Genomic DNA, 12,814 nt, shown 5'->3' with positions numbered 1-12,814 from the left:
ATCGTTTAGCCGCCATCAAACTCCGAAACTGGGACGCCCAAATGGCCATGGGAATTGGTCATATCAAAAATAGTTTAGTACAATTATAATTACCGATTCATGTGAGTCAGCCCTAACATATAAGTAGCATTTTATTTACTCACCACATTTTTTTCTGTCGTAGAATATTTTTCCGCATCCAAAAGAAAAGTACTTCCTCGAAAGTACAATATCCGAGACCATACTTTTTTATGAAATTAGAAAAATCTATCGTAACGGTATACCGAGCAGGTGCATTCGTAATCTTAGAGCTTAATGAATTATACAGGGGACGCAGCTGCGCCCGTGATCAGAGATTTATTAACTCAGATATTCGTGCATAGCTCCTCGCATATATGTGCGGAATATTATATTGCAAATTAATATAAATAGAAACAATTATTATCATTATAGCATTTCTTTAAAATAAGGTTTTAAGTAGTTAGGCAGGTGTTACGATTTTGTCATAATTATTACTGGAAACAGTGTAACACAACAAATTCCAACATTAACTTAGATCTAGCTTAGTAGTTAGTCATAATTAACATTAATTATTCCCGTGGTGCTTTCCCCTTAGTTTTTTGACTTTCGGTCATTGCAACTTTGTGCTGTCTCCCGCTTTTTATGGGGAGGGAAAACTGTATACTTCCTACTCCTCCTATCTTCTTCTGAATAATTTCGTTGCGGGTCCCAAGACAGCTTTAGTATGTCCCTCGGCGACACAGGAGATCCAGTGGTGGGAATGTGTAGTGGACCAAAGCCCGTTTAAAAAAAAAGGTGTTACGATGTAGGTACACATTTTTTTACTAGATGACGCCCGCAACTCGTAAATTTTTCCGTGGTAAAAGTTTCCTTTGTCCTTTTTTGGGACTCAAAGTACCTCCATACCAAATTTCAGCAAAATCGGTTCAGCGGTTTAACCGCCAAGAGGTAACAGACAGATAGATACACTTTCGCATTTATAATATTAGTGTGGATATTATTAGTGATAGGGTTTTCCATATTTTAATTTTCCATCCGCATAAGTATTTTCTTATTATATCTAACTTCAAGTATTTTTCATACACACAATAAACTTAACCCAACTGGGAAGTCGACATAACAGTATTACACGAAAAGTAAAGTAAGTAGTTGTTTGTTCGGTTGTCAATACGTTCGCAGGATTTACTTGTAGCGCTGCGGTTGCCAAACGCCGGTCGCCAGCAGACGAGTTAAACCCCCCCCCCCCCCCCCCCTCCTCCCTCCCCCCAGTTCCCTAAGATACTTGATACACTACGTGCGGCTTGTTCTTCTGAATAATCTGCTCGGGCGAAGTGATTGCGAATTATTTTAAATTTTAAACACTTATACTTTTTTGTAAAATACGTTACGTCTATAATATTAGCATCAGGTATTGTTGCCATAATGTTACTTGTTAGAGGCCTACTACCTGAATTTTTTCAATTACTTACCTCGTATTCTGGCCGATACAACGATTACTAGTAATTCTAGAAGTGCTCTAGTAGCTTTGATGGTAGTCCTGACTCCTGACAAATCCTTTGTAATAGTCGTCATTATCAGTCTATCTATACATTATCTATTGTCTTACCTTAAAGTCCGTGAGCATGGGTATAGAAACTGTTACTAATTAATGAACTCGCAAAAACAATATCGCATCGATTAATGGGGCTCTTGCAGGGAGATAGGTTAACCCTTAACTGAATAAGATAGAGCGCTAATGACTATTTCAACTTTCCTCCTGACGAAGTATTTCAGACCGAGATAGCCATTATCAGTTTTTAAACAATTGAGTTCCGGAGAAATAAATATTGGAATTCGTTATCTATCGGCTCGAGCTCTACTTCCGCGAAGTAAATCTTACCCGGTACTTATATCTTTAGGAAAAATTTACGTTTTATAGGTAACAAGTTACTTCAGATACCCTTCCAATCTCAGCGTTATCGCAACTTATTTTAAAAGTTAAAACCAATTGGACATGTGAAAAGAGCATATTGTACTCTAAATATTATTATGTATTTATTTCACAGCTCATTGCGAGTAATATTCTTCAAGTAAAAATACGACCGACCATCGGGGCCTTTGAGATCGAGCAGAGCGGCGGCAGCCTTGCATTCCTCCTCCGTCGCCGGCAGGTTATCCAAGCTGGCCATCACGAAGGCGGTCAGATCTTCGCAGCACATCATGCCCAAGTAACCTCCTTTCTGCTTCATCCGAACGTCGGCGAGTTTTATGAGGGGCTGGGGGTACGGCCGCGCTGAAATAAAAAGTAACGACAGATGCAATCGCCGGTGATTCTCATGAAAACTGCAAATTATATTCCAGATACGTTTAATGGATATTTTTTAATTCGCCGCCAGATGGCACTGCAGTGATTACTTTTTATTTATATTATTTTAACGGCCGGAATTACATTTATATTAACCACCAAATTATGACAATGTGTGCATTATTGTTAAAAGTTTGTTAATATTTACCAACTCTTAATTTTTGGGAAGATGGATTTTGGAATAACAAATTTCAAACACGTTTCATCAAATTGAAAACAACTTTGCATTCATATTAAGCTACATACTGGTACAAAATGGTATGTTAAGACTGCATATTGCACTGTATAATATTATTATGTTATTTCTAGCGCTCGTGACTGTACCTTGCAATTTTCAGTTACCGACTTTCGAAACCATTGATAAACACATTAAAATTTACGAGAAATAAAATATTGAAGGTGTAACACCAGAGCTTTGGCAAATAGATTTTCCAATCTCAGCGTTATCGCAACTTATTTTAAAAGTTAAAACCAATTGGACATGTGAAAAGAGCATATTGTACTCTAAATATTATTATGTATTTATTTCACAGCTCATTGCGAGTAATATTCTTCAAGTAAAAATACGACCGACCATCGGGGCCTTTGAGATCGAGCAGAGCGGCGGCAGCCTTGCATTCCTCCTCCGTCGCCGGCAGGTTATCCAAGCTGGCCATCACGAAGGCGGTCAGATCTTCGCAGCACATCATGCCCAAGTAACCTCCTTTCTGCTTCATCCGAACGTCGGCGAGTTTTATGAGGGGCTGGGGGTACGGCCGCGCTGAAATAAAAAGTAACGACAGATGCAATCGCCGGTGATTCTCATGAAAACTGCAAATTATATTCCAGATACGTTTAATGGATATTTTTTAATTCGCCGCCAGATGGCACTGCAGTGATTACTTTTTATTTATATTATTTTAACGGCCGGAATTACATTTATATTAACCACCAAATTATGACAATGTGTGCATTATTGTTAAAAGTTTGTTAATATTTACCAACTCTTAATTTTTGGGAAGATGGATTTTGGAATAACAAATTTCAAACACGTTTCATCAAATTGAAAACAACTTTGCATTCATATTAAGCTACATACTGGTACAAAATGGTATGTTAAGACTGCATATTGCACTGTATAATATTATTATGTTATTTCTAGCGCTCGTGACTGTACCTTGCAATTTTCAGTTACCGACTTTCGAAACCATTGATAAACACATTAAAATTTACGAGAAATAAAATATTGAAGGTGTAACACCAGAGCTTTGGCAAATAGATTTTCAAGAATCGCAGTCGGCCGCTAAGAAAAGATTTCCCTAACATCTCTGGGGAGTTTCCAGAATCGGAGAAAAACTTTTCCTTCCTGAAAAAGCCCCGGAGCAATTTTTATTTACATAATTATAAAAAGATTGAACAAAGTTTATTTTATTATGTTGAAACTGTTATTTTAGATACGGATTACGAACTGATGCCAGAAACTTTTGAATGTTATTTAGTCGTGGCCTTTCATCTTTTTCATTTAGTATATAAGGCTAATTTATGTTATTTTTTACATCATCATATCAGCCTATAGTCGTCCACTGCTGGACATAGGCCTCATCTATCAAAAAATTTTTACATACTAAAAACAAAATAAAATTAATATTAATACAACAAATGTGATTTTTTTTGGCCTTTTTTGCTCTATATCAATAATAGCAACAGGTAGGTACTTAAATTTTTCACACAATCCTTAGTTTTATGTGTACTTAAATATTTAATAATAATATAAATATCAAATAAAAAATTAAGAGGGGCTACAAAAAACACAAATTTTAGCCTAATTTTGCTCTATAATGGTACGGAACCCTTCGTGCGCGAGTCCAACTCGCACTTGGCCGATTATTTATTATGACCAAAATCGAAAAGTTACTTTACCTAGCCGTTGTAAATTAAAAACTCGTAGAGTATAAAGAAAGTAAACCGTTTTCCCACCCCCTACTTAAGTCGTATTTCGTCCTTGATTAAAACGCTTCGTGCTGGAGGTGGAGGTTCAAGGACTATTATTAAATTATTCTTTTCTTGTGAGTTGTGTATTTTTGCAATTTGCCGCCTTGCACTGCTGCGATGCAATAAATATTTGATTCGAGCCGTAAAGAATACTTTTAAGCACTTTAATGAATACGAGTTTATAACCTCCGCGTAGAGATGAAACGTTACAAAATGTATGCAGCGATAAAAAATCGAGGGAAAAAGTTTCGCGGCGAGATCGCAATCTTGAGTAATTCGCTTTAGTGCCGCAAGTTTAGATGGTGCCTTAATCAGGTTTTATTTTCCTAGCCTCAGGTCGATGTCACCTTCAGCTCTTTGTTAGTTTTTGCAGCTTTGTTAGAAAAACTATCTCTCGACACCTTTCTTATATAAATGAAAGTTATGTGGCCGTTGTAAACACCTTCGCAAAGTGTAAACGAATCAGTTAGTTGAACTTTAACATCTAAAATCACTATACGTCCTTCTAAAATTGGATGCAGAAGACAAAATGCAACTATACAGTTTTCCGACGGCAAAAATATTTACATGATGAAATATTTGTTTCAAGTTATGGCCAGCCAGTGCAATTGTGTAATAATATTATGTTAAAATTCCGCATCGCTTCAGCTGGTATCGTATGCATTTTGAGCATAAATAATTGGGGTCGGTCCACTGAGGTGCTCTATACAGTTTTCCGTTTACTTTGTATACAAATCAGCGGGCCGAGTGAAGTTTTGTATATTTTAACAGTTTGCAAATATGGTCGAAAATTCACTATGTTTGAATAGTAATTTTTCTTCCATTTATTTGACGCGATGATTACAATTTTTTTGTATATTGTTTCAATACTAATGCACAATTAAATGCATAACATATTAATAATATTTTGACAAAAAACCCTGGAAAAATAAAAAAAAACAATTATCTATACTAATATTATAATCTATACTAATATTATAATTCTGCAGAGTTTGTTTGTTTGTTTGTTTGTTTGTTTGAACGCGCTAATCTCAGGAACTACTGGTCCGATTTGAAAAATTCTTTCAGTGTTAGATAGCCCATTTATCTAGAAAGGCTATAGGTTAAATTTTATCACGCTATAACTAACAAGAGCAAAGAAATAGAGGAAAATATGGAAAAAACGGGGGGAAATCATTTGAAAGGGCTTATTATCTTAAGAACTACTGGAGCAATTTTTATGTTATTTGGCAAACATGAAGAATAGGCTACGTGAAGGGACATAGGCTATTTTTTGCGGAAAAATGAACGGTAGCGTAAAATTCCTAAATTACGCAAGCGAAGCCGCGCGGAACATCTAAGTATATATAATAAAATCGTAGGAAAGTTAATTCTGTACATTGGATATTTTTGTACAATAAATAATAGGGAGTTGGGATGTGATCTACTATGCTAACGCGGACGAAGTCGCGGGCAACAGCTAGTATCATAATATATTTACAGGGTTGTAACAAAACAAACTGATAATATTTTAGGATGCTATACTTTCACAGTTAATTCTGTATAGGGGACACATATACAGTATAAACCCTAAACTATTATCACTTTGTTTTGTTACACATAGAATTCGCTGTGAAAGTAGCAGCGCTGAAAGAGCAACTTTTTTTACTTTTGTATGGGAAAATCCATAACGCTCGGGCGCTTGTCCATACAAATCACCAAAAAATATGCTCTTTCAGTGCTGCTACTTTCACAGCGAACTCAATACTTATAAGTTATAAAGGACACAATACACACCCTAAAGTATTGTCACTTTGTTATTGTTGTATAATACCTGCATAATAGCAAATATTATCCTACTAATATCCTACTAATAAAGGGTGTCTCAGCGCCGATTTTCAACTTTAAACACGAATTTCTCGGCAACCTTCGGGGTTAGCTGGAGTGGAGTGGTAGCGTTCGATAGGTGACGAGTGCGGGTTTTTGATCGCCATGGCGGAGTGGTCTGGTGCGGACCGCGCGTACGCAGTAGAAGCGTACTTATGCAATGGGTTTTCGTTGAGTGAAGCACGGCGTAAATTTTGTAGTCGCTATGAAATCCACCGTTTGAGTGATGCCCCGAGTACTCAATTAATTAAGTCGTGGGTAGAGAAGTTTAGAGCGACAGGATGTTTACTGAATCATTCAATTGGACCACGAAATAGACCTCGATTTATCGATTCGATCGATTGAAAACATCAACCGCGTCGCCGCTGCGGTCGCGGAGCTTCCAAGACGCTCACTTAGAAAACATGCTGCCTCTTTAAGCCTCCATCGGTCAACCGTTCAAAGAATTTTGGCTTTAGATTTAAAATTTCATCCGTATAAAACCCAAATTGTGCAAAAAATTAAAGAAGAAGACTACAACGAGCGAAAAATTTTCTATCAGAAGATGTTAGAGATTTTTTCGGTTTGGAGACATATTGTGGCCACCCAGATTTCCCGATTTAACCCCTGCTGACTTTTTTTTATGGGGTTATCTCAAAGCAAGAGTTTTTGATACCCCTCTTACAAATTTGGAACAGCTGAAGATTAAAATAACGACAGAAGTGAGAGCCATACCAGCGGACATCCTTCGGCGCGTCTCGGCAAATTCACGTGTCCGATTTGAAGAGTGCATTCGCCGTGATGGAAGACACCTTGACGGTGTAATATTCCGTACATAAAATCCGCACTAATACACTTTAATTTACTACAATAAAAATATTATAAATACAATTTGTTTTTTTTTTATACAAATTTTCAAAGTTGAAAATCGGCGCTGAGACACCCTTTATTACCTATAAAGGCGAAAGTTTGTTTGGATGTATGTATTTGGATGTATGGATGTATGGATGTATGGATGTATGGATGTTTGTTACTCTTTCACGCAAAAACTACTGAACGGATTTTAATGAAACTTTACAATAATATAGCTTATACATCAGAATAACACATAGGCTACAATTTTAACTGACTTTCAAAATGGGGGAGGTGTTATGTTCGTTTTTTTATGTTCAACGATTACTCCGCCGTTTGTAAGCCGATTTTCAAAATTTTTATTTTGGTATATAGGGTATCATCCCGATTTGGTATTATATTCACAAAAGTGGTGATCTGATGAAAGATCCATAAGTGATCGATGGAACTCCTCATAATTTATAGGGAAACATGTGGTGACTTCGGTTTCGTGAGAAGTATTCTAAGCATATTCTACCAACAAGTAAGATTTTGCACCGAGGTATACCTGGTATACCGTGGTTCGGAAGGTTCTGAGAGAACTCCTGATTCTTTATAAATACAAGTTTGGGAGTTTCGGAGTTGTTTTAAGAACGGAAAGCATTATGCTGCTATGCAAATTACATTCATCATCATCATCATCACTACCATATTATACCATGCATCGTCCCATGATTATGAGCCTATTATGACACTGTTATTGGAACTTTTCATAGTCTTTTAGATCGAGACTCGAGATTGTCAAGCGATAATTTATAAAAATATATACTTAATAATATTATAAACCTGAAGAGTATGTTTGCTTGAACGCGCTAATCTCAGGAACTACAGGTCCGATTTAAAAACTTATTTCAGTGTTAGATAGCTCATTTATCGAGTTGATTTAGGCTATAGGCTATATATTATCACGCTAAGACAAATACGACCGAAGAAACTCAGGAAAATGTGGGAAAATCGGGGGAAATATTAGAAAGGGTTTATCTCACGAAATACTGGAGTAATTTTTAGCAATATTTGACACAGATATAGAGTAGACCACGTGAAGGGAGTATACATAGCAATTTTTTATGGGAAAATGTAAGGTTTCTGTAAAATTCCTAATTTACGCGGGCGAAGCTGCGCGGGACATCTAGTGTTCTACACAATTGCATACCGTCGGGGAAAATACAGTAAGTACGGTACTAGACACTATGTGCTATGGCATATTTAGTTTATTAACATACTTACGTTATATTTTGTTTCCGCGTGTTACTTCTACGAAAAAGCTTCTAAAAACCTTTTAGTGAATATGATTTTAAAATCTCGTTTTATTTGCTCTAAGAAAAAATGATGTGAGCCGTTTATTATCATTACGAGTCAAGTCGTGAAAGTTATGTGCGGAAATGGCGGCAGAGGGTACGTACAGAGCATTATTGTCCTCCCAGTTCCCACCTTCACGCCGGCCCGGACTCTGACGAGGGCTAAAAATGTGTCCGACATTTTGCCGCGTTTCGCTTCCTTATTTATTGCTGAGTACCAACATTAAAATATTTTATAGGCGTATTGTGATAACGTTATTAACGCTCGTATCTTAATGGCGAGCCTTACTCTATTTTAATGATTTGGATCGATATTTCGTAGACAGGTGTTCTCCGGTATAAAATATGCTAGCGGTTACCGGAACGCAAACTATAAATACAATTTGCCTAACTCGTTCAAACATAAACTAAATTTTAATTGGCCCGGTAAAAGTACAGTCGTTTCGTCCGACAAAATTTTGATCACGTCGGATATAACAGTGAAACTGGCCGCATTGTTCTCGATACAACAATTGCGTCAGGCTCCGTTCGGTTTGAATTTGCCGAGGGCCGGCGTCCACGTCCCTTAAAATTTTCGTTTTGTTTCCGTAATAAAAGTGCACCTGGACATTGATTTATTGTGTAACCGAAAGCCGCCGCTCCGGCAATCCATATAGTCGCGGTGTATCATAATCAAATAGTGACTGCGTAGGATATGTGTATATTGACATACTTTTTGTTTATTTTTTTACTGCATTGCTAGATTTATGAAGTTTTATATTGAATTAAGACTTTAAAGTTTAGATTATTATTTATCGTCGAACACAGAATTATATTATACTAGCTGTCCCGTCCCGGCAAACGTTTCTTTGCCTTATAATTTATAAAGTATTTCGTCCGTTTTATTTTATTGAAGTGACTTAATAAGTATGTCACCATGGCAACGTCCATCGCTATCCCGTCGCACAAACAATGGTCGTCGTCAGAATTGACTTTCCTACGATTTTATTATATATAGATGTTCCGCGCGGCTTTGCTTGCGCAATTTAGGAATTTCACGCAACCGTATATTTTTCCGCAAAAAATAGCCTTTGTTCCTTCACGTGGTCTATCCTTCATGTTTGGCAAATAACATAAAAGTAGTAGTTCTTAAGATAATAAGCAATTTCAAATAATTTTCCTCCGTTTTTTCCACATTTTCCTCTATTTCTTTGCTCCTATAGTCTTAGCGTGATAAAATATAGCCTATAGCCTTCTTCGATAAATGGGCTATCTAAAACTGAAAGAATTTTTCAAATCGGACCAGTAGTTCCTGAGATTAGCGCGTTCAAATTTCCCACGTTTTTTCCACATTGTCCTCTATTTCTTAGCTCCTATTAGTCTTAGAGAGATAAAATATAGCCTTTAGCCTTTCTCGATAAATAGGCTATCTAACACTGAAAAAAATTTTCAAATCGGACCAGTAGTTCCTGAGATTAGCGCGTTCAAATAAGCCCTTTCATATAATTTCGCCCGTTTTTTCCACATTGTCCTCTATTTCTTAGCTCCTATTAGTCTTAGCGAGATAAAATATAGCCTTTAGCCTTTCTCGATAAATGGGCTATCTAACAATGAAATAATTTTTCAAATCGGACCAGTAGTTCCTGAGATTAGCGCGTTCAAATAAGCCCTTTTATGTAATTTCCTCCGTTTTTTCCACATTTTCCTCTATTTTTCCGTTCCTATTAGATTTAGCGTATTAAAATGTAGCCTATAGCCTTCCTCAATAAATGGGCTATCTAACACTGAAAAATTTTTTCAAATCGGACCAGTAGTTCCTGAGATTAGCGCGTTCAAAGAAGCCCTTTCATACAATTTCCCCCGTTTTTTCCACATTTTCCTCTATTTTTTCCGCTCCTATTAGTCTTAACGTGATAAAATGTAGCCTATAGCCTTCCTCAATCAATGGGCTATCCAACAATAAAAGAATTTTTCAAATCGGACCAGTAGTTTCTGAGATTAGCGCGTTCAAACAAACAAACAAACAAACTCTGCAGAATTATAATATTAATAATTAAGTATAGATAAGATTAATAATTACTCAAGTTTATCTTATTTCATTACATTCAGTGTGTGAGTTCGGAATAAGATCGGTTAACGGTTATTAGCAAACTAATATGTATTCTGTGGTATTAGCCTAAAACCATTGTATCCCTGCAACGCTTCCTACTTCTCTACTCACGTTTATCCCGCTGCTCAATTTTGACGACGCCGCGGAAGGCCCCCGGCGTGCCCCCGTCCACGAACACCACCTGCACCCCGGGCCGCGGCACCATCATGAACATCGCCTTGTACCACTCCATGTGCCGCAGCTCCGGAGCCACCGTCTCCACCACCACCTTGAAATTCTCCAACCTCTAACAAGGGGTAACTGTTGTGTTAAAGCGATCCTCTTAAAGTGGCTATCTTAAGAATATACTAGAATTTTAATTTAGCTGCCTAAGCAACTGCAGCTCATATTTATTTACTTTTCCGGTGAAAGAATACCCTCAAATAATATATACCGATGTTTGACAACCTTCAGCGGAGTGTGCAAATGGGAAAAGCGAATATAGTTTGAAAAAAATGACACCGACATCACGGGCGTGAATTCAAAACTAAAAGCTAGTGTTTAAATTTTAAGAGTTTCGGTTTAAATAAATGTGAACCGAATTGCGGCGTCGATTTAAAAAACCGATTTAAAAAGGGATTGCTTTTTAAAATTTAAATATAAAGCGTCGGTTCCTTTATATTTGTTATAATTTATTTAAAAACAGTTTGTTCGATAACAAACTTACCTTACTATCCAACAAAGAAAATATAATAGGATTCGTTTCGACAGTGTCAGACCAAAAATATATGATTTTCCACGCAAATTTCACAATATCTTTTGGACGAAATTGGGCGTCTCGTTCGAATTCCTCGCATGTCGTTACGTTGTGAGACGAGTAGGCTCGTGTGGGCTCGATCCACTCGAATCCATCTAGAGCATATAACACGGCGATTTCGAATATCCAAAACTTCATAACCATACTCCGAGCTATTCCGTGAGCAATTTCATTATGACGTGGTGCACGTGCTTATATATACCGACACGAATTTCTCAAAGATCATTTTTGCACGTTCAACAACGTAGCAAGTGGACATTCCGTACTGCGATTAGGTTGCGACGATGCGGATCTCGCCGGAACGTCACCGTAAAACGTTTACGGTTTTGGTGTATGATGGACGTGCGATGTAAAAAGGGTCGGAGGGCGTCGCTGTGAATTGTTAATCTGTCGGTATTTTTGTACCGGCGGAGCCGGGAGCCCCCGCCGCTCACCCGGAAGTCCGAAGTCGCGCTACATCGAATTGGCGTGATGCGAATAAATAACGCAAGGAATTTTCGCATTAACAAAGGAATGCACGTTTATTCTCTAAAAGATATAGATGAACGTGTTTAAAAAATAATTTAAGAATAAATCCTTTTTCGGACACACGATTTGTACATAAAATAATTTATTCATTGATAAGTCCTGTGTATGTATAAAATTATCAGGATTTATTTCAGCGTCGGGGCTAGTCGTAACGCCCATCGGGGACATTAATAACAGTTAAAACTGTTTGGGTTGAGATGTCAATTTATTGTAATTTTAGTTCATGCTAGTTATACAAGCTTTCGTTTAACATGTATATTTATACGAAATATACTACAATTTTAATTATTTTAAAGATATTCATTATTTAAATGACGCTTTTAACATATTATTGTAATATTGGCTACCGAAATGGAAACAAAATGTATGGTACTAATTAACTAATGAAACAAAACACATGCGGTCGTTTGACAGTACACATAAAATGCATAAGCAGGGATTCCATTTGGCTTAATATTGTTTTCGATTTAATTGATATTGGGATTGCTACCTGATTGTGCAACGTATTTAACTGCTTTTCAAATTGACCATGAGTTCAGTGTTTCTATTAGGCCATTATAGCGAATGGTATTGATATTTGGCAATATTATAATGAACAAAGATGACAGAAATATTTAAGCTTTTTGTATTAAATGATTATCGAAAAAACGACCTCAATTTTTAGGATAAAATAATTACTCAACTTTCTTTCGTGATGCCTGAATATTTAGCATTGAAATTTAGAATCGCTTATTTAATCTGTACAGGTAAATAAACTTCAAATATCTCCTCTGCACCCGATATGTAGTCTTTGCTTGTTTACCTTATTTTCTTTTCAACTAAAATATTATTTTAAGCCTGTTTGCTTCGCATTCTGATGCAGCAAACATCATACGCTACAAACAAAATGTATAAACATATTTCTCGACGACGTAGCCGAGACAAATGATGAGACTTGCTTTTCTTTTTTATTCAGGCGTTTTTTTTAAGTTTAGTTTCTTCAGTTAGCTGGCCTATTCACGGGTCGACAAAAATCAATAGAGCCGGTACCGCATTCATACAAAAGATACAAG

General features: G+C 36.7%; 1 protein-coding gene across 1 annotated transcript; it reads right to left on the bottom strand.

The window, feature by feature from the left end:
• Positions 1-2,849: 2,849 nt before the first annotated feature.
• On the bottom strand, positions 2,850-11,385 carry LOC121727868. The gene is made up of 3 exons (XM_042115911.1): positions 11,145-11,385; positions 10,550-10,724; positions 2,850-3,104 (listed from the first exon to the last, which is right to left on the bottom strand). The coding sequence occupies exons 1-3, from the start codon at positions 11,376-11,378 to the stop codon at positions 2,872-2,874; spliced, it is 642 nt and encodes a 213-aa protein (XP_041971845.1). The 5' UTR covers positions 11,379-11,385; the 3' UTR covers positions 2,850-2,871.
• Positions 11,386-12,814: the final 1,429 nt, after the last annotated feature.

This window comes from Aricia agestis, chromosome 1 (assembly GCF_905147365.1).
Source record: "Aricia agestis chromosome 1, ilAriAges1.1, whole genome shotgun sequence".
In the NCBI taxonomy this organism is placed as follows: Eukaryota; Metazoa; Arthropoda; class Insecta; order Lepidoptera; family Lycaenidae; genus Aricia; species Aricia agestis.
Note: the sequence above shows the minus strand (reverse complement) of the source record. Positions and strands in the feature narration are given on the sequence as shown.

What these genes read in the sequence shown, in the direction of transcription:
- LOC121727868 (XM_042115911.1), bottom strand. Translation starts at nt 11,378, where the DNA reads ATGGTTATGAAGTTTTGGATATTCGAAATCGCCGTGTTATATGCTCTA. An exon ending in TTTCTTTGTTGGATAGTAAG is followed by an intron (nt 10,725 to 11,144) that starts GTAAGTTTGTTA and finishes ACCCCTTGTTAG; the next exon opens with AGGTTGGAGAATTTCAAGGT. An exon ending in AATTGAGCAGCGGGATAAAC is followed by an intron (nt 3,105 to 10,549) that starts GTGAGTAGAGAA and finishes TTTTTATTTCAG; the next exon opens with CGCGGCCGTACCCCCAGCCC.